General features: G+C 38.3%; 1 protein-coding gene across 1 annotated transcript in view; it reads left to right on the top strand.

The window, feature by feature from the left end:
• Positions 1 to 573: 573 nt before the first annotated feature.
• The window catches only part of LOC114035690 (pancreatic lipase-related protein 2-like), a 24,713-nt gene continuing 2,636 nt past the window's right edge, over positions 574 to 22,650 (top strand). The window contains exons 1-11 of the mRNA XM_027852000.1: positions 574 to 622; positions 2,632 to 2,786; positions 4,516 to 4,641; positions 8,000 to 8,134; positions 9,840 to 9,951; positions 13,060 to 13,179; positions 13,304 to 13,423; positions 17,903 to 18,021; positions 18,906 to 19,035; positions 19,355 to 19,466; positions 20,966 to 21,133. Coding sequence (XP_027707801.1) covers positions 574 to 622; positions 2,632 to 2,786; positions 4,516 to 4,641; positions 8,000 to 8,134; positions 9,840 to 9,951; positions 13,060 to 13,179; positions 13,304 to 13,423; positions 17,903 to 18,021; positions 18,906 to 19,035; positions 19,355 to 19,466; positions 20,966 to 21,133 — 1,346 coding nt within the window. The remainder of the gene's footprint in view (positions 623 to 2,631; positions 2,787 to 4,515; positions 4,642 to 7,999; positions 8,135 to 9,839; positions 9,952 to 13,059; positions 13,180 to 13,303; positions 13,424 to 17,902; positions 18,022 to 18,905; positions 19,036 to 19,354; positions 19,467 to 20,965; positions 21,134 to 22,650) is intronic.

Genomic DNA, 22,650 nt, shown 5'->3' with positions numbered 1-22,650 from the left:
CCCCTTCTATCTTTCCATATCCTGTTCCTTCAAAGTCCAAATGATAAAAGTGTGGTTATAAAAGACACGTCCAGCTGCATAGTAGCGGGTGGAACCAGTTGGACTACACAGTAAGTTGGAGCTTTCAATGTGTCCAGGGAAGCTTGCTTAAGCTTAGAAACTGGAATTATGTTGCCTACAGGGAAACCAGGTGATGTAGGAGGGAGGAAATACTGTAGAGTGGAAGGAAACTGGAAGTCTGGTGATCTGGGTTCTGTTTCTGGTTCTGCTATTAGTAACTTGTCTGAGGTTGTTCTTATGCCTTAGTTCCCTCGTTTGTAAAATGAGAAAATCTGATTGATTATTTCTAATGCCCTCTTTTAGCTCTGAGTCTTCAAGTTCTAACATTTTATGATTCTGCTTTATGTACTATTGCATATACACTGATCTGACAGCACAATAATTTCTAACGTAATTTTGAAATATCAGAAATATTACTTCAGAATACATGGAGTAAACTAGACCTTGCTCTAGGGTCTATCTTACTCTCATAAGACTCATGTATAGTGTGTAAAAACGCTTTAATTCGTTTAGATGCTGCAACTTTGGACCATTATGCTTCTCCTGCTGGCCACAGTGAGAGGTGAGCACAATGTTTCTATCTCTTTTAGTAGAATTTAATCGTGTTTGAGTTATTTAGGGTGATGCATCTATAGTGCATTTCAGAGAGGTACCTTCAGTAAAAGGTTCCATCACTATAATTACAGGTGATGCATAAATGGCAGCTACTTAGACATAAGAAAGGAATACCCATGGTATCTCATAGAGAATGTTGTTCTTAACATGCTCCTTCAAGAGTCAAGGTCTGCCTTCACTTGGAGCTACAGCAAGAATTCTGAGCATTTGTCATTCTCTTGGGTTCATCCTGGGCATCTCATAGACATATAAAAATAAATTCTAATTTTGTGGACTTAACACTTTTGTTCAAAGGGGTTCACATAGGTGTGAGGTGGAATCTAATAATTGCTTTAATTCACATTTCTCTAGTTAATGGTGATTTGGGGCTTTTTTTCATATGACTGTAGATAGCCTGAGTTTTTTCCCTTGAGAACCTCTTGTTTATATTCTTTGATTATTTATCAATTGGGAAATGGTTCTCATTTTTATAAATTTGAATCCCCAACACCTAAAACACATGATAGGCACTTAAGAATTTTTCTTTAAATAGAATTAATTATAGAAGGCTACCTAGAGGAGGAGAGTTTTAAGGACTTTTACAGCTCTAAGTCTATGAACCTGTTTTTAAAAATTGTATTTTTTTTTTAAATTAAGATGTCCCTCTATATAAGTTAGGGTGGTAGCAAATTGGAAAGAGTGCTGGACTTGGAGTAAAGATGATCTGAGATTAAATCCTGTCTAAGATATTTACAAGCTATGTTATCCTGGGCAAATCATTTAACCTTCCTTGACCTGAGTTTTCTTATCTGTAAAATGGGAACAGTAATAGCACCTACATCACAGGGTTGTTGTGAGGATCAAGTGAGATATTACATATGAAAGTGAGATATACACATATATATATATGTTTACATATATATGTTTATGTATATACTATATATATATATATATATATATATATATAGCTATCAGGCTAAAGGCCTGAAAAAGATCATCTTCTAATTAGTTGATAGTGACTGGTATCATCCAGGGCCCTCTCCAGTCGTCCTGATGTATATTTTGCCGCTGGACCCAGATGACTCAGGAGGCGAAAGTGAGGCTGGTGACTTTGCACAGCCCACCCTCCCTTAAATCCAGTTCACTTGCAGGTCATGACATCACCTTTTTGATGTCATGGTCCTCTTTGAGAACTAAGGACAAACAACAACAACAACAACAGTGCCTGGCATGTAATAAGCACTTAATAAATGTTTGTTGTGGTGGTTGTGAGCAAATCTCTTTAGCTCTCTGAGCCTCAGTTTTCTCATCTATAAAATGGGAATCATAATACTTACATGTCCTACTTCACAGAGGTGCTATGAAGAAAAAACTTTGTAAATAACATATCTAACACTTCCCGTGATGTTTGGCACATGGGAGATGCTTAATAAGTGCTTGCTGACTTGACTATTTAAATGTGAGTCATTATTATGATTGTAAAAATAATCCTTGATTAAACTGGCAACAGAAAATTTCACTAATCCTCAATTAACCCCAAATTAAATGAAAGGTCCATTTTAGCACCCTAACAATAATTGGTAAAATTTCAAGGCCACAATCCTGGATTATTTCTAGGTTGGGCTTAGTTATTTTCAAAGATTCCATTTATCAGGGTGATGACTAAAATGGCATTATCTAGTCCTTCCGAATACCTGAAATTGAAAAGAAATGTATTTTAGTACATAGCATGCTGGTCTTGGACTCCATAAGACCTAAGTTCAAAACCTCCTTTGGACTCTTACTAGCTGTATGACAATAGGCAAGTCACTAAACCTCTATGAGTCTCCCTTTCCTTATGATATTATATCTGTAGTAACTATCTCACAGGGTGTCGTGAGGTTCTGATGAGATGCTGCACGTAGAGTGTGTAGAATGCAAACTTTAAGATGTTATGTAAATATCAGTAATGTGTTGCTTTTTATCGCCATGCTACAGGGAAAGAGATCTGTTTTAAAAGGCTTGGCTGTTTTTCAAATGACAAACCATGGTCTGGAACGCTCCAGAGACCTTTTAAAGTACTCCCCTGGTCTCCTGAGGATATCAATGTCCGTTTCCTTCTCTACACTAAGGAAAATCCAAACAACTTCCAAGTAAGATTAATTTATGGAAATAAACAGGTTATTTTTCTTTGATGTCAAAGTTATAGTGGTATTATAATAGTGGAAGTCATTACAGTAATCATGGTATTGTGGAAAGAGCCCTGGGCAAGGCACTAGAAGACATAGGATCTCATCCTAGTTCTGATACTTCATGATGTTGGGTAGGTGATTTCTTTTTCTGGGCTTCAGTTTTCTCATTTGTAAAATGAGGAGATTGGAGTAAATGGTCTCTGATGCCCCTTCTAACTTTAATCTCTGACTAGTAAATGCTCTATTAACAAACCTTTACATGTATTTAGGGAGCTTGAATTGCTATTTCAAGGAGCCCTACTTTGATTCTATAAATATGTTGGACACAGAGTCTATTGTCTGCTCGTTTTATTATGGGCTGTTGAGTGAAATATAACTTATGCATGTACAGTTAAACCAAAACTTCTTAAGTACTGCTGTGTGCAAGGCACTGTGCTAAGGTACTGTTTATAGACAGAAACAATCCCTGCCTTCAAGGAGCTTACATTCCACATGGGTGACATAACATGCAAAATAGAGCCATATATTTGAGATAATTTAAGAAAAGAGAGAGCATGACAACTGAGGGGATCCAAAAAAGGTTCAAAGAGAAGGTGGCACCCAAACTGAGTCTTGAAGGAATTAGGGATTCTGAAGGGCAGAGGTGAGAAAGGAGTGCATAGCCAACATGGTAGAGAGATGAGTTCGGGGAATCACTACTATAAAAGTTGACTGAAATGTACATTACATGAAGAAGAGTAACATGAAATAAGTATTGAAAGGTTGTTGACAGTCAGATTGTTGAGGGCTTTATTAAAATAACAGCAACAGTACCTCTCTTTGTAAATGGAAGATGGTCACATTTGCATAGTCAGTGTTTTGAACTGGGCTTGACCTAGTTCCTTATGTCTATAAAACAGAAGGAGCAAAGTGGTGCCCAGGTGGAGCTTGAGGGTCATACAGGAGAGACATGAGGTAATAATTTAGTATAAAACAGAAAGTTGTCTGCTGCATTGTATATTATTCTCTTCTCTTAAGTTGGAAAAAAAACATAGTACATACATTGTTATATAGCTTCTCACATGTTTAACAGCATCAACTGAATCCTCAAAACCAAAAGTAGGGATGTAACAACAAAGGTCTGGTGGCTAGATAAGGAGCTCTGAATGCAATGGATATGGATTTCTCCATCATATTGAGGCACCCATCTACCTTCTCATCCATCCACGTGACTATAGTTTCCATACAGCTGTCCAAGGATTTGTTCAGTTCCCACATCAAAGGTCAAAAGATTTATATTTTAAATTAGGTCTCATAGATCCTTCATTCTTATCCCTATGGATAGGAGCACTTTTCCACTGGGCTTGGAAAGCTTAATGTGATATCATTACTTTTTTTATCCCCACCCTTCTTCCTGCAGTAGAACCTGATTTTTAAAATTATTTTTGCATCAGTGGAATGAGGTCATATGGAGCCATCTACAAAATCTTGCCAAATCTCCCTTATGACCAAGGGCATGTGTTCCAAAGACAGATTTTTCAGGATGAGGGGTGTAGTCTGTGACCAGGGACAGGTTACAATAAACCGTTCACCCCAGGGATTGAGCCTATGTCTTTAATTTTGTTAGGTCCAGGAACTAATCTGCTAGATTGATCAACCACAGATTTAGGAAAATCAATGTTTAATTTCTACTCCCTTTCATTTAAAACAGATTATCCTTCCAAGTGATCCATCTAACATTGAGGCTTCAAATTTCAAAACACATCGGAAGACTCGTTTCATCATCCATGGCTTCTTAGACACAGGGGAAGAGTCTTGGGCAATAGACATGTGCAAGGTAGGAGGCAGAAATCTGGTGCTATAGGTTTTTATTCTGACATCTTGAAGCAACAGAGCTTCCATCAGCTTCCAAGGAATAGTTTCAAATATATATTAGAGTGTGGCTTGCAGCCCCTGCTTTGATAGCCCTGGGATTGATAAATGAGATATCCTCTTAAAAAATGTTTGTCCTTGAATAATAATGGTTTTCTATCACTAATGGTAATATGTCAGGATAATTAAGGATAATCAATTCCCCATTTTCTCACAATGTATTATCTCTTACATATCTTATGGCCTTCAAAGTGACTCTTGCCCAAGCAGCCACTGTGTAGCTATAAGGCTGAAGAAATCTGCCCCACACCAATCGGTACAGCTCAGTGGTGAGGGCAATAGTTGATGTCACAGACACAAATTGTAAAGGAACTGTAGAGTGGCTGAGATCATAATTGCTATCTACTGTCTTGGGGCATAAATAGACTACCAGATGCGGTCCTTAATGAATTCAAAGATTTACTGGTCACCTTAATAACAGCCACAGTGATGGAGGGATACTTATCCACTGGCTCATCTACTGTAGAGGAACAGTCATTCAGTCAATAGACCTATATTAAGTTAAGCACCTACCATGTGCCAGACACTGTGCTTAGCACTGAGGATACAAAAAGAGGCAAAAAGACATCCTTGCCCTCAAGGAGCTTATAATCTAATGATTGTATAATGGGGGTAGGGCTAATCCCAAATCTCTCAGTTCAAAATCATAAAAAGTCTTTCAATTCTTCTCCAACCCGTTGTTCCCATAAAGATGGGAGGCATTAATATCTCTCCCCTCCCAGGTATTAGAACTGAAAGGTAACTTAGAAACACATCATGTTGTCTGACTCTCTCATTTTGCTGATAAAGGACACTGAGGCTCATAAGGGAAAAGTAGGACTCATCATCTGATTCCAAGTGCTATGCTAATTCTTTGCATCTTCCCCTTAATCAGACTCAATTCTCCTTCATTTTACTTTCTAAAAAGAACAAAGGTAGTTGCTCTGGATTCATTTGGCAACCATTAGAAGCAGTTCCTCCTGCCAATTCTTCCTTGATATCAACTTTTAAAAAATTCTTACTTTCCATTTGCCACCATAAATCTTTCTTCCCTTGTCTTGCCAATCTCATCCCCCAATAACTTAGTAATGGCTCCCTGCCCATATGATCAAAATTTCCTTCATAATTCTTGACATGATATATACATTCTCCCAGGCAAAGGGGGCTAATATAGGGAGTGTGTTACAAGAAAATACAAATAGCTTTGTATTTGAAGTAAGAACACATATATTTGAACCCCCAATGTGCAACTTATTAGCTATGTGAACTTGGATGAGTCATTCGCCTTCTCTTGACCTTATTTGCTTATCTGGAAGATGAGAGGACAAGGGTAGATGATCTCTAAGGGCCCTTCCAGTTTTAAATTCATGACTTTTGGACCTCTCTGAACCAGTTTCCTTTTCTTGTTAAGTGGAGATAATAATATTTGTACTACCTACCTCTTAGAGCTGGCATGAAAATCAAGTGAGGTGACCTGTAACAAATGCTAGATAGGCAAACTTCCATTAGAATCTGATGCCGTGACCATCTTGTTCTCAAAGACTTTGCCAATGGAAAATAAGATGCAAAGTGTTCAAATATAACCCTGGTGATGGGCTGTATGACCGAATGCTTTACACGGTGCCTGTAACACAGCAGGCACTTCATAAATATATTGACTGAATTGAATTGAAGGCTAAGGATAGCTTAGCTGACCATACACAAATTCAGTACCAGAATGTGGACATCCAGGTGATGGATTTTTTTCCTTAATTTGTGATTATGAGGTATAGTTAGGATGATCCTTACATCCAGAATCTTCTAATTCAACCAGTGATATTTCTGAAGCATTCTCATATCTCAAAAAACTACAAAACTTTTGCATAGACAAACTAGACCTATTTTAGCTCAACGACTTCTCAAGTTGGAAGCTTTAGCTTATAACTTTATTATGGCTTACTTGTTTATGGCTTATGGTTCTGGTCTTCATGAGAGAAAGATAAAGTTAATGTTGAGCAAACTAGAGTCAGAGACAGGGAAAGTTTCTGACAGTTGCCTCCTTTCTTTCTCCCCATATAAACAGCAGCCAAACAGCCCCAGAATTGTTTGGGTTTTTTTGTCTTGGCAATTATGAAAGTTGGTGGGATGAGGAGGAAAAGTATGGCACCATTCTGAAATCTTATATTTGCTCTCAGAATTTGTAATTTTACTACTGCTGTTGGCATGCATAATGATACAAAAGCCTCCCTTTTTTGCTCCAACTGATTGCAACCTGTCACACAAATATTTTCCAGGGTGTTTTCCTTGGAGCAAACACCCACACATAGAAAGTAGTTAATAATATTAACAGGGAAACAGTAGACTTTAAAAAAAATAGGTTGAGTATTGGCCTGAGACTTCAGTTATCTAGTTAGCAACTTCCTTTCAAGAAAGGCAGTTTAGCTCAATAGGAAGAGAACTGATTTTGGGACATGATAAGAGGTATGAGGTCAATCAACCAACTTATCCACAGGCATTTATTAAGTACTTGCTTTGTGCCAGCCACTGTGCTAGTTTCGTGTGATACAAAACCAGAGGTGAATTAATCAGTCCCTGCCCTCAAGGAACTTACATTCATCCTCTATGAATCTATGACTTTCTCTCAAGGTTTTGTCCTTGCTTTGACTGATCATCTGGGTAAACTTGGGCAAATCTTCTCACATCCATGGATCTAAATTTCTCTATTTGTGAAATGAGACAGTCAGGGTAGATGGATTCTTGGATGTAGTCCAGCTCCAAAATTCTATGAAATTTTGCGTACTTCTTCCTGTTTGAACCTCAATTTCCTTATCTGTAAAATGGAGGAATCAAGAGAGCTGCTCTCTAAGATTCTTACATCTCTAACATTCTATGAGTCTTTTACTTGCTTCCCACTTAGTCTTCATAAATCTTTCAGCCTACATCATGGTCTTGAAGCTGTCCCAGAGTTACATCTGTTTATGACCTACCCTGAAGTTCCCAAGTATCCTAAAATTTGTGAGAAAGAGAATTATTGCCTAAACAAAGCTGGATCAAAAGTTTGAGCATGAACTTCCCTAATGTTCAGTTGTTCCCTTGAAGCAAGAAAAAATTTTAGAGGGAGGTTTTTTTTAAAAAAAAAGAATGAATGCTGTTGAAAAACAAACAAACACCACCCCAATCCTTCTCTGTCAAAGGAAGAGATGTTAAGGTAACCTGGTCATTACATGCCTATGACTCATTGTACATTGTATACCTCTATAGGACTGATTTCTTGGTTAATTTCTTTACTGTTATGTTTTCCTCAGAAAATATTACAGGTGGAAAATGTGAACTGCTTCTGTGTTGACTGGAAAAAGGGTTCACGAACAAGATATGTACAAGCAGCCAACAACATACGGGTAGTGGGAGCTGAAACAGCCTATCTGATCAATGTATTATCAGTTAAGTTGCCTTCTTTGGGCTGTGCAGAAGGACATATTTGTTCTTAAAACTGATATGGTGTCTAGAATGAACCTTCCCAAGTGTCATCATTCCACGTCTAATGTGATGGTTCACTCAGTACCAGAGTATTTAGATAAAGTTCCTTGAATAAAAATATATCCAATAATCCCTAGGTAAAAGTGGTCCCCAAGGTGGTAAAAATCAGGAAGGTAAAAGTCATTGGCAAGTAGATTAAAGCAGTCATCAAGGAAATTCCCTGGATTCATTGGAATTCCCTCCCCAAATCCTAAAACTATAAAGCTATTTTTATATCTTCCATGCCCAAACATCCCATAGTTGAATCCCAGATCATTCTCTGTGGGGGCAAAGTTAACTCAAATCTGCCCAAGTCTGCTCCATCAATTCTTGGTTCACATCAATCTCCATTGAGAATGTAAGAGTTAACTCAAGCTTCTCTAGTTCCCCAGCACAAGTAAAACAAGAGTACTAACAAGAGTCTTGGGATTTTGGGCACACTAACAAGTTATAGACAGTATTTGTATTGTAACTATAACTCACATTTATGGAGTATCTTTAAAGATAGTACATGACGTCCAGAAGATAGGTGACTTTCCAGAGAGTTATTAGAAAAATGTCTGTGGGCAGCTAGGTGGCACAGTGGATAGAGCCTGAAGTCAGGAGGACCTGAGTTCAAATCCTGCCTCAGACCAAACACTTGTCACTTACTAGCTGTGTGACCCTGGACAAGTCACTTAACCCCAGTTGCCTAAAAACAAAAAAAAAAGTCTGGAATATTTTGGAAGGGCCCTAAAGTCAGGCCTGCAGTTGATCTAATCTGCCACTGGTCAGCAGTATTAGCATTTCCAAGCAGCAGGAACAGCATTCAGCTATATGAAACTGACTGATTTTATGAGTTCGACGAGTAGTTTTTGCCTTTTTTTCTGTCCCCCACTGCCAGTGTCAGCCCCATCTGGTTCCTTTTTTCCTCAGCTAACAATACTCCCAAGTTTAGGGTGGACTCAGGCAAAATGGGGGATAGGGACATCGGCACAGGGAACCAACCCCGATAGGCCACCGGCACTCCTTAAGATTGAGGTTGAATACTGCTTGTTAATATATTTCCTTTTGCATTTTTTCAAACTGTGGGTGGGCATTCTGCTGCAGTCAGTACTGCAGTGTGACGTGAGGAGGTTGTGATCTTCCAAGGAGTGGGGGTGGGGGTGGGGTTGAATGTGGAGGGGGAGTGGAGAAAGAGCGACAAAGCACTCAAACTGCTTTTTAAAACATGCTTGTTGAATTCTGGGCTGGACTGGTACCCGTTACAATTGATGAGAATCCTGGCCAGCCTGCATGGCACTGGTCTCTTGGCCCCTGGTGGTGTTACACAGGCCATCTGCCCCTGTTAGGGAGCACCCAGGTATGGCAGCATGAGAAAGTGAGTCCTGAGACTCACTTCACTTGATAACATTGGGAGCATTGGGGGTGGCAGCAGGGGGCTAGGATGGAGTTGGGGAACAGTTCTGTTAGATGGCTTGAAGCTTAAAAGTAAGCTGTGAAGTGTCCAAGGTGGCCCAAAGAAGCATTCCCTGCCCCCTATTTGTTGGTGCCTTCATGCAAAGCCCTAGTTGCCAAGTCCCAGTTAGGGCTCAGAATGAATACCAGAAAGACAGTGCTGCCCTTTGAAGAAGCTCTCCTTTCTACCAGACAGAGTTTGGATATTCTCCTTCTAATATTCACACCATTGGTCACAGCCTGGGAGCTCATGTTGCTGGGGAGGCTGGGAGGAGACTCCAAGGCCAAATTGGCAGGATCACAGGTATGCTGAAGAGAGGGTGACAATGACGACTGATGATGCTAGAATTTATCTAACGCTTTGGGGGTTGTGAAGTTCTTTGCAAAGGTTCTTTTGCCTGATTCTCACGACTCTGTGAAGCATTAGTATCCCCATTTTACAGATGAATAAACTGATGTTAAGAAAGCTTAAATGACTTGCCAGGGTCACACTGCAAGTAAGGGATAGGATTTTGAAATCATGCCAATGCTCTATCATGAAAACTTCTCCAATATTAGCTGTGGTAGAGCCTGATGCTGGGACAGGAAATGGGTAGGAGGAGGAAGAAGAAGAAAATATTTCAAAAAGAAAACATCTCTAGTGTGATTCATTGCATCTTGAGGATTCAGAAGGCAATTTAGAATCTCGAAGTGCCTCAGGTCATCATTGTAAGTATCATTTTGCTAGTCTGTGGTTGAGAGTATAGGGTCTACACTGAGCCTATAAGCTATCCTGGAAGCTGTATTTAAAAACTGTGTTGATTTTTCATTTGCTTCTTTTTCACACAAAAAATAAAAGGCAAACCAAGGTTAGAAGGAAATAAGAAAGCTGGGAAACAATTTTATAGCCAGTGTTTCTGATAAAAGCCTCATTTCTAAAATATATAGAGAATTAAGTCAAATTTATAAGAATACAAGTCATTTCCTAACTGATAAATAGTCAAAGGATATAAACAGGCAGTTTTTAGATGAAGAAATTAAAGCTATCTATAGTCACATAAAAAATGCTCTAAATCACTATTGATTAGAGAAATGCAAATTAAAACAACTCTGAGGTACCATATCACACCTATCAGATTGGCCAACATGACAAAACAAGAAAATGATAAATGTTGGAGAAAATGTGGGAAAATTGGAACACTAATGCATTGTTGATGGAGTTGTGAAATGATCCAACCATTTTGGAGAGCAATTTGGAACTATGCCCAAAGGGCTATAAAAATGTGCATACCCTTTGACCCAGCAATAGCACTTCTAGGGCTGTATTCCAGAGAGATAATACAAATGGGAAAAAGACCCACATGTACAAAAATATTGATAGCAGCTCTTTTTGTGGTGGCAAAGAATTGGAAATTGAGAGGATGCCCATCAGTTGAGGAATGGCTGACCAAGTTGTGGTATATGAATGTAATGGAATACTACTACACTATAAGAAATAATGAGCAGGCAGATTTCAGAAAAACCTAGAAAGATTTATGAGAACTGATGCTGAATAAAGTGAGCAGAACCAGGAGAACATTGCACACAGTAATAGCAACATTGTGTGATGACCAATGTTGATAGACTTAGGTGTTCTGAGTCATGCAACGATCTAAGACAATTCCAAAAGCAAAAAATGCTATCCACATCCAGACAAAGAACTATGGAGTCTGAATACAAATTAAAGCATGCTATTTTCTCTCTTTTTTTTCTTTCTCTTGGTTTTTCCCTTTTGTTCTGATTCTTCTTTCACAACATGACCAATGTGGAAATATGTTTAATATGATTATACGTGTATAGCCTATATCAGATTGCTTGCCCTCTTGGGGAAGGGTGAGGGGAGAGAGGAAAAAAAATTGGAACTCAAAACTCAAAATCTTATAAAAGTGAATATTGAAAACTCTCTTTACATGTAATTAGAAAAAATAAAATACTATTAAGTAGGGGGGGAAGAAATTCAGAGGAACATGGGAAGCCCTGTATCCTTATATGAACTGATGCACAGTAAAACAGAACCAGGAAAATATAGACGACTTCAAAAATGTCATGAAAAGAACACTATAATGAAGGCAAGTGTCATAAAATTGTAACAACCAATCCTAGCCCCAAAGAGAAGAAAAAAATACCTTCCTCCATTCCTTGTGGAAGTAAACTACAGGTACAAAATATTGCGTACACAGTTATATATAGTTGCTGTAAAAAAAAAAAAAGGAAAGAAAAAGAAAGAAATGTGGGAAAAACCTTGCCTTTTCCTGTTAACACTGGTTCTAACATCACTTTTAACAACAGTAACCAAAAAATTGTATTTCCTGACCATCTACAAAGCACAAGAAATATTTTGTGAAGTCCCCCTAGAGAGTTGGCATTTGTTCATTGAATGATATAAATAACATAGTACAAAGGACATAGATCTGATTCAGCAATATGGGGGGCCCACAAGAAGAATCTTCACACCAGCAATTTACCATATTTCTGTTTCTTTGACAAGTTTTAAACTTGTGTTCAAATTCACATTGTGGATTTCAATTTTTCATATAAACATCTCTGCATCTGGGGAAAATTTTTTTTTAAAAGGCAGAACAAATATTCTAGTTATTGTAGCTGGGTTTTCGGGGAAGGGTCATTGATTGGTGATAGACCTAAGTCAATCAAACATTTATCATGTTTCCTGTTTCCATTGATCTGGCTGTGACTGAAAAAAGCAGAGGGAGGGCAGAGTAAAGAATTACTCACAGACATTTCAGAAATGCTCTCTTTATGTCTAATTGCTACTCAGTTGGTGGCACCTCCTAACAACTTAAGTTTTTCTAAACCAGCTCTTCTGTCAGAGAACTCAAGTAGAGAAACCAAGTGGTGGAGTGGAAACAGTGAGGATTCCCAGGTTCTAATCCTGGCGTTGCCAAGAACTCCCTGTATGATCTTGGGCAAGTTACTTCTGTTTTCCAGGCTTCCTTTTCCTTAGTGATAAAATGAGGAGGATTAGACTAGATAAAATTTAAAGTCCGTTACTGCTCTTGTTTGTAACTGTGTATCATTGTGGGAAGAGCCCTGGATTTGGCCATCAGAAGACTTGGCTGCTTTAAGCATCACTTTGCTACTTACTACCTGCATGACCCTGGGCAAACAACCTCTCAGCCTCAGATTTCTCATCTGTAAAATGTAAGCTTTGGAGCAGATGACTCTAAAGACACTTCCAGCTTTAAATCTGATCTGTAAACAAGCATGTCCTGGGGGATCTCTTGCTATTTAAAGGTACCCTTTTTAGAATTGAAGAGTCCTTTATCAGTGTTAAACATTACACAGTGACCTGTCTATTTTGGAAGAGTGGATGGGTGGTTGAATCTCTGATTCTCTTCAAGTAGAAAACAACTGTTTATAATTTTTTTCCCTCTAGGCTTAGATCCAGCTGAGCCTTGTTTCCAGAATACTCCAGAAGAAGTCCGACTGGATGCCAGTGATGCCATGTTTGTTGATGTGATTCACACAGACGCTGCTGCTATGTTGCCAAACCTGGGTAAGCGTCTCACCTTGAATCCTATAATTGGAACCAGCTGTAGTTAAACTCCTGACAAGGTGCCTGGGAGTCAGGACCTGGCAGTAACTTAGCATCTTTTGACCCCTGTTTTCAAATGTTTTAGGTTTAGGAATGAGCCAACTTACGGGACATCTGGATTTCTTTCCAAATGGTGGAAAACAAATGCCTGGATGTCAGAAAAATATTCTTTCAACCATTATTGATATAAATGGAATATGGGAAGGTATGTATATTAAGCAAACTAAGAAGATGATGACTTCCCCATTTTGGAAGCTGTCAAAAATTTGGCAGCTAGAATTCTCTCCTGGCAGAGATAAATATTATGTCTCATCCTGACAGTGTGCCATAGATAGATTCTATTGAATCATAGATATGGAGCTATTAAAAGGACCTTAGAAGCTGTCTAATTTAACTTTCCCATTTACAGATTGAAGAAGTGAAGCCTAGAGAGGTTAAGTCACTTACCAATGTTCACCCAAGTAAGACCTTAGATTTGAATTTTAATCTAAGCAGGGCTTAGATTTGAATTTTAATTCAATTGCATTCAGATTCTAAATCAGTTTTTTTTCCTACTATTTCATCTACATTTGACCAAAAACATACACTCTAAAGTAAGACCAACCTTACCTCTGGGTGAATAAGCAGGCATCAGTGAATGTCCTGGCTTGTGTGTTTTGGGTGGCCTTATGATAAGGAGAACTGTGGTTTGGGAAGGCTATATTCTCTCTCTCTCTCTCTCTCTCTCTCTCTCTCTCTCTCTCTCTCTCTCTCCTTACAGCAGCTTAATCCTATGACATCCCTGCGTGGGTCATTGTGCAATTTCTGACACATCGGTAATTCAGTTCCATAAGCATTAAAAAAAAAGTACCTACTATGGTCAAAGCACAGTGCTAGTTGATGGGGATGCAAAGACAAAAAAAAGAAAGATACAGGCTTTCCCCTCAAGGTGTTTACATATTACTACAACAGAAGAAAAGCTAATGTTTTTCCTTGAGATGGGCTTTAGTTTACTGAATAACCTTCTTGGAATTTCCATCAGAACTCCTTGGGAAGAAAACTAGAAGGAAGCCAATGAGCTTGAGAATAGTTTGCTATGTTTTTGCCATTCTTTATCAACATCTCATTTGGGCCAGGTCATGTTGTAATAACTCACATGTTTTATTCCACTTTGTGAAAAAATGTGGTATAGTAGATAGAGCGTTATCTTTGGAATCAGGAAAACATGAATTCAGTTCTTGCCACTAATACATACTTGCTGTGTTTATAACTAGATAAGTCACTTAGTCCTCTCAGGGCTCTGGGCAACTGTTGGTAACTATACACTACAGACCAGTTGCTAACCTGTGGTGATAGATAAAGTTTCTTCCCTGAGAATTCCTCCTCCCAATGAAATCTCAGGACTGGGCCAAAAAAAAAAAAAGTGTTACTGACTGCCCCTCCCCCAACCAAATGTGACTGTTTAATATTATACCAAGTGATTAACACCAGGTGATCATGTGAATTAGAAAACAAATAACTACTTAGCCCTTTCAGAAAGGAAAGTCAAGTGACAACAATGGTCCCTAACTCTGGGGAGATGGTGAGCAGGGCATACATAATAGAAATTAACATGGCCTTAATTACAGAAGTAATTTCAAGTGGGCAAGAACATTAAAACTGAAGGCTGGGTCTATTCTGTGACGCTCAGAGTCACTAGTTATGGGCACCAGGGAACAATCTAATCCACTTTCTCTCTCTTGCTTGGGCAGCAATTTTGGATTAAAGAAACAAGCATAAAATGGGTTCTGTTGTGCAGTAAGCAATGGCAGTGGTGGCCAGATCATCTTCTTACTAGAAGTTATTGGGCATTAGGAGTTGTAGAGGGCTTAGAGAGTGTTTTTCTGTGAAAATAGACAATGTTTAAGGAACCTTCCCTAGATGATGGAAAAGAAAGTCCATTTAAGTATCTGGGATATTTCCTAGGTGTGGCCTGCCTCCAGGATAGATAATTCGCTTGGCAGCTTCTTTCAAAGGAATGTGTCAGAAAGATTCCCGAGACCTAGAGTTGGAACACCTGGATTCTCAGGTTGGTGGGATCTCAAAGTTGGAAGGGAGTTCAGAATCCATACAACCCGAGCCTGATTAAGAATTCCTTCTGCAACCCTGTTGACCAGTGGTCATCTAACCTTTTCTTGTAGTTCTCCAATCAGGGGAACCCACCACCTCCTACAGCAGCCCACTCCATTGCAGAATAGCTAGAGCTGTTAGGAAATGCCTTTGACAGCAAAGCTAAACCTTCCTCTGTAACTTCTACCCATTGCTTTTAACTCTGCCCTTTAGGGTCAAACAGACCTAGCTTAATTCCTCTTTCACATTTTAAGATGGGCATTGGCAAGTTGAGAGAGTCTAGAGGAGGGTAACAGAACAGTGAAGGGTTTTGAGAACATGCCTTTTGAGAATCTAGCAGACAAACTGAAGATTTTGAGAGTGAAGAAGACTTAGGGGAAAGGTGTGAAGAAATGATAGCTTTCCTCAAGTATTAAAAAAATCTAGCCAGTGGCCTTCTTAAAATATTGTGCCCGGGGTGGGGGGCAGCTAGGTGGCGCAGTAGATAGAGCACTGGCCCTGAAGTCAGGAGGACCTGAGTTCAAATCGGACCTCAGACCAAACACTTGACACGTACTAGCTGTGTGACCTTGGGTAAGTCACTTAACCCCAATTGCCTCACTCAAAAAAAAAATATGGTGCCCAGAAATGAACACAATACTCATGATGTGATCCAGTCAGCTGAGCACAATATATGTCACCTGGCCAGAGCACCTGCATGCTTTTCATCCTAGGCCTGGGAATGCAGCTTAAGAGCTCATCACCTATGTAGCCTTTTATGTTACTAATGATCAAATGAGACAATATTTGTAAAGTGCTTAGCACACTTTAATGTGCTAATAAATATGTGTTCCTCTTTTCAAAAAAAAAAAAAGAGCTCACCATCTTCTTTGGATGATATTGACTCCTATGACTCACTATTAACTCAGTTTGAACTTGTATCCCACTAGAAGCCCCATGTCTTTCTCAGATCAACTACCATCTAGATGTGCCTTTCTTGCTTCATACTTGGGATGCAGATCCTTAATGTCCTCACTCTTCTCCTTACTGCTAGGTTGTCCTTTGACAAGTTCTTTTATTTCTTTGAACCTCCCTTGACCTCAGTCTCCCTTTTTGTAAAATGAGGGGGTCTAACCATTTAACCTCTAAGGTGTCTGTCTTTTTCACAGTTTCTAAGGTCTCTTCCAACTCTAGCATTCTAAGAGACATGTGCAATTAGAAAGTAATTTTAATAGCTGGAATTTGATTGGGGAAAGTGACAGAAAAAAAATTAAAATTACAGCAGTAGTCATGGTGATTCTATTAATAATGGTTTTGTTTTATGTCCCAAGACACAAAAAGAAGAAAAGCTCTGAAAGTTTCTTGGCTATTGGGCAAGCACTTTTTTATGGACCTGGAGTTTATAAGTACTTTAGACAAATAGTCTAGATTCATGCCACAATAGGGCTAGCAGGTGTAACCCATAAACCAGAAGCTCTTGAAGACTCCACCAAGCCTCATCTGTCTAGTTTCTGGATTTCCTTATAGTAAAACTCTGCTCCACCCTATTCTTTACCCATATCATTGAGTTTTTACTATATCATGTAATAAGGCATATCCTTCCTGAGCCAGACTCCAGTGATGTCCTGTTCTGCACAATTGCCGTAATGATTGTGATGTCAAAGTTGCTTTCTTACATTAGAATATCTAGTTCACCCTATTAGTTACCTATACTTTGTTTATTTGTGTACAGATATTTGAGGCTATGAGTTTCATGCTGACTCATTTCTTGGATTCTTGAAAATTTATGGATGACTGAATTGCTTAGTATCTCTAATGTTATTTTTCTTTCTATATTATCTTTACCCTCTGTGATAACTAGTTTAGTAATGCACACACATAGAGTAAAAAAGAGAGGCAGTTTTCTTTCCTCTCCCATTTTCCTCCTCCTCTTCCTCCTTCTCCTTCCTTTTCAGATTAAACTCTTTTTATTATATTTGCATGATTCCAAAGAATTACATTCTCAGTCCCTTCTAGGTGTTCTCCATCTCTGGCCATGAGCCTGTCATACCTCTATTTTTAGCCATGGTTGAGAAATTCAAATCCCATTTTTAGATACCATTTTCTTAAGTAGCTGTTTACTTCCCACATCTGCTTATCTCTTCCAAAGCTCTCTCCATGATAGATGTTGATATATTTGTTGAATGACTGAATTTCCTAAACTGCAGTTGTATGTTTAAAACATCAAAATATTGGTCAAATCAGTCCACTTAGTGGTGGAAAAATCAATCAAACCAGTTGTTTGCTGTTATGTAGACAAAACAACCCATTTGATGGCCATTTTTACTTTTCAAGTGGTGATTTTAGCTTTGAGTACGCACAGCTTGAATTCAAGTTATGGGAGGCTAGAAATAGTTACAGGTCCCTTAAGTAATAGTGAAGAATTCTGCAAATACTCTTGAATGTAAAGAAATTGTAATATATATAAAAATCCTGACACTGACCTAGGAAGTGTGTAAATGATTTTAAGTACAAAAACAACAAACAAAATACCAAAGTCTAACTGCCTTGGTCAAATTTTTTAATGGGAAAATGAAACTGCATTCTTGCTGAGTTTAATTGAAGTTTGTCTCTCCAGGATCACGTGATTTTGCAGCTTGCAATCACTTGCGAAGCTATAAATACTACTCGGAAAGCATCCTCCAACCCGACGGCTTTCTTGGTTATCCCTGTACTTCCTATGAGCTTTTCAACTCGGCAAGTGATCTATCCTCCACACCCCAAAACGTGAGTTTTAACTCCAAGACACTCCATCTTCACAGAACATAATTTTGTTCTACCAAAGAGTGGAAAGATAGAATTGTGAGTTGGATTTAGTTTAAACAATTAATAAATATCTATTAAATCTTTACAATGTTCAAGGTACTACGCTAAGTACTGGGGGGGGGGGTAACAAAAGAGGCAAAAAAGAGTCCCTGCCCTCAAGGAGCTAACAATCTAATGGAGGAGAAAACATATAAATAAACATATACAAAGTAAGCTTACAGGATAAATAGGAAATAGTTAACAAATGGAAGACACTGGTATTAAGAGGGGTTGGGGAAGGTTTCCTGTAAAAGCTGGAATGTAGGTCCAGTTTTGGAAGACCTAGGTTCAAGGCTGGTTTCTGACATATACTAGCTATGGAACTATGGTCAAGTCACTTAATTCTAAGACTATGAAATGCAGAATGCCTTGCAGTCTACATCATTGATGGAGAGCATTCCCTCTTTAATGAAATCGCAGGTCAAGACAAGTCTCAACAACAAAAAATAAAATAAAATAAGATACATAAATCATAATCCTGCCATTGACCCCATCACATTGACTAATGGAAGTAAAATGATGGTATGGGAAAACTTCAACAGCATATGATCATAAGACAAGAATTCAAAAAACATGACATAACGGAGGGTCAAACTGCCCCAGTCACAGTGGAGTGCCAAAGGAAATTGGCTACGAAATTGGAGGGGGTAGCCTTCTAACTTCTTGTTGTTCAGTAGTAATCTTACCCCACAGAGAGCAGGTAATCACCAAATATGTCAAATAAATGATTCAACATACTACATTTCACAGACAATTAATTTCTTTTTGCCAACCAGGATGGATGTTTCCCTTGTCCAAAAGAAGGATGCCCAAAGATGGGTCACTATGCTGACCAGTTTAAGGGAAAAACAAAGGCATTGGGGCAGACATTTTTCCTGAACACTGGAGATAATAATGACTTTGCTCGTGAGTTTCTTTTTTCTTTCCTATGTCATTTTTATAATCCTTGCAAGTAAACTTAATTTTTTCTAAGACTCTATCCCCCCCCCCTTTTCTTTACTGGCTTGACTTTCCTCTGGGGATATAGAAAGGAAATGAATAAGTTCATCATTATGATCCATCTGTTATAAGTCTTCTCCTAATGGATCAATAGAAAACCCATACATATGTAAATGTCTGTTGACTTGTGGGCAGAGCCCTAGCTAAAGCCAGAAACAAGAAACATAGTACAAGTATTCTTTTCAATGTGATAAACAGGTGACCTTAATGTGTTTTCTTTGAGCAGGTTGGAGGTACAGAATATCAGTCACACTCTCTGGGGAGAAAAAATTGAGTGGGTATATCAGGATTGCTATGTATGGAAGTAATGGCACTTCAAGACAATATGACATTTTCAAGTAAGTTGAATATTCAAGTAAAATAGTCATTCTTTTATACGTATTATGTTATTCTTTTCCATTCTTAAGTACTTTGCTTTACCCAATAGAAGTGCTCTTATATATAAAAAGCACACATATATATATACACATACATATATGCACACATATACAAACATACATTATATAGGTACATATATAAATATATATATGCTTACATATAAATTAATTTTTAAACCATTAAAAATGGGAAACATAGAATTTCAGAGACAGAAGATGTCATCTGGTCTTAACCCAGCTTGTCTAAGAGACGGAGAAACAATGCAGAAAAGTGATGATTGTAGACAATTAGAACTAGAAGGGTAAGAGCCACAAACAGCATACAGTATGAAGTCTACAGGAATCTTTCCCAGGTGCCAACCACAGTGTGGTGTTGAGTACTTCCTCCTTTGGAGGGTTTCCACGTTTCTTGTTCCTTGGGTAACTGCTATTCTACCCCTTGAAGAAAGTGAAAATCTTTGACTCAATCTCAATTACATCCACACATCTCCCTTCCCCTCTCCCATCACCAGTTGGACAGTTCTCCAACTGTCCACCCACTTCCACCCTCCAGCCCCACTGAATTTGCAATGATTCGATTTGGTCTGATCTAATTATACCTGTAAGAAAAGAAATTGTAGCTTCGTCTAGTATAGGGGTTCTCAAGCAGGCATCATCAAAATTATTTTAAAAATTGTATCATTGTCCTTTGTAATCCTTTGTATTTTTTTAAATGCATTTAACACATTTTTTTTTCTGAGAAGGGGACCAACAGCTTCACCAGACTACTAAAGAATTTCATGACACAAAAGAAATTAAAGAATCCATGCTCTAATCTGATACCTCCCTTTTACAGATTAAGAAACTAAAACCTGTTAAAGAGAAGGGACTTGCCCAATGTGTGCTAGGGGAGTCCTGGAGTTAATCCTTTTAGAATGAATACCTTCTAAGTTATCTATTGTGTAAGTTCTCATTTAGGAATATTAGATTTATCTTTAAGTGGAGCATTCATATATTATAAGCAGAAAAAAATCTATATTTTTACTCAATTTTACATTTTCACTTTTGTATGAAGTCAACATCCTACTTTGAAAAAATTTCTAGTCACAACTTTGGTGCCATGCAAATGAATCCAGAATGGTCAATGACATGTTTTAAAATGTGAGGTGGAGATAAGAGTGTGTCTCTGGGCTTTCTTAACTGGGTGTTGGTTCCTTAAAGGGTTAATACTCTTTCCAAGCATCTACCAACTACCAGGGAGAGACTTAGAGAGTGGAGAAAGTAGCATCCCATCATTTTCCAAGCTGAGTTCTGGGAGAATATGTTTTTGGTCTTTTAAAATTATTCAATACACATCCAGGAACCAATCCACAACTACTGTAGGCTTACCCATTTCCAGTGAGTTTGGAGAAGCAGTGAATTTCCAGTTTTCCTAATACACAGTTCATTAGCATGACTTTTCCATGCTTCTCCTCTTTAAGGGGATCCCTCAGGCCAGGTGCAAGTCATAAGAAGGAGATTGACGTTGACATCAATGTGGGGAAAGTGGAACAGGTGAAATTCCTCTGGAACAACAATGTGATGAACCTCTTCCAGCCCACATTAGGTGCTTCAAAGGTCACAGTGGAAAGTGGTGAAGATGGAACACAGTATGTACATTCTGGATATAATAATGATTAATATTTAAATTATACTTAATTTAAATTTTTATTGTTTATTAAGTTAAATGTTTAAATTATATATATTTTTTCTTCACGACAACCCTGTGAGGTAGGCAATGTAACAATTTTTGGAGCCATTTTATGGATGAGGTTGGCTAATTTGCTTAGCTAGTTAGTAAATGACAGTCAGGATTCAAATTCATGTCTCTCCCAACTCAAGTTAACTCTTGGATCATGTGTATTTGTCTGTGTTCCTGCTTTTGTTTTTTGGAAATCAAATGACAATTCACTAAGACCGCGTGGCTCAACAGAAACTGTTGATTAAAAGCAAGAAATAACAGATTAAAAAAGGAGCAGTGATGAGGCTAGACCAACATGAAACACTGTCTGATAGATGCTATGGAAAATATCTAAGAAGTACCACTGGGAAGTCAGTGACACCAGTTCTAGGTGTCATAGTAATATTATTATTCATTATTCAAATTTATTTGATGGGAAGATGTGAAAGATCATAGCATTAGAGAATATGATATGAGTTGGGAACTTGGCCCTGAATGTTCAAATTCTTCCTTTGGGATAAGGCAATTCTCTCTGTGTTGACTGTAGAAAAATATAGAAGTTTGAGGAGAAAATAATGGGAACATAAAGAAAGTCCTAAGAAGGCAAAATAATTCATCATTCTCACTGAAGGATAGGTTTAGACCTAGAAGGGCCCTGATAGTTCATCTAATCTGATTCTTTCACTTTTATAGATGGGTAAATTGAGTCCTAGAGAAGTTCTGTGATGGAACTGGCATAAGAATAGAATTGTTCAGGTGTCCTGACTCTGTATCTTCCCTGAGCAGAGTTTCTATGTTGACCAATTTTTCACGCCCAACTACAGCTTTATTTATCAGCTCTTAGGCTAGTTTCCATGAGTTTGGTCAACCCCAGTGCAGGTAATAGGGAGGAGATGTGTATGGCAAAACCTGGCTAATAGTGAATAATGAGGAAGGAGTAAAGTCTGACTTTGGAGAAAGTCTGAATTATAGATTGTCTTGTTGTTTTGGAGAGAGGTGTGTTTGATCCTATGATATTTTCAGCATGAAGAACTCCTACGGTGAAAACTCTCTACTAATGCTCATTGGCTACATGTGTATAACTAAGTTTCCTGGGATAATGAGAGGTTAAAGGATTTGCCCACTGTCTCACATCCAGGATATGTCCTGGAACAGGATATATCCCAGAGGATAATCCCTCTCTTCTGCACTCCAAGGCTAACATGTTATCTGCTATGACTGTGAATTCTTCTCAGAGTTCAATCAATCAACAAGCATTTATTAAATACTTTCCTTGTGCCAAGCCCTAGACTGAGCGCTAGAAATATAAAGAGAGGAGTAAAACAGACCTTGCCCTCAAGGAGTTTACATTTCTACAGTAAAGACAACACACACATAGGTAGGTAGGTAGGTAGGTAGGTAGATAGATAGATAGATAGATAGATAGATAGATAGATAGATAGATAG

Source organism: Vombatus ursinus, unplaced genomic scaffold, assembly GCF_900497805.2.
Source record: "Vombatus ursinus unplaced genomic scaffold, bare-nosed wombat genome assembly UNPS02009205.1, whole genome shotgun sequence".
Classification (NCBI taxonomy): Eukaryota; Metazoa; Chordata; class Mammalia; order Diprotodontia; family Vombatidae; genus Vombatus; species Vombatus ursinus.
Note: the sequence above shows the minus strand (reverse complement) of the source record. Positions and strands in the feature narration are given on the sequence as shown.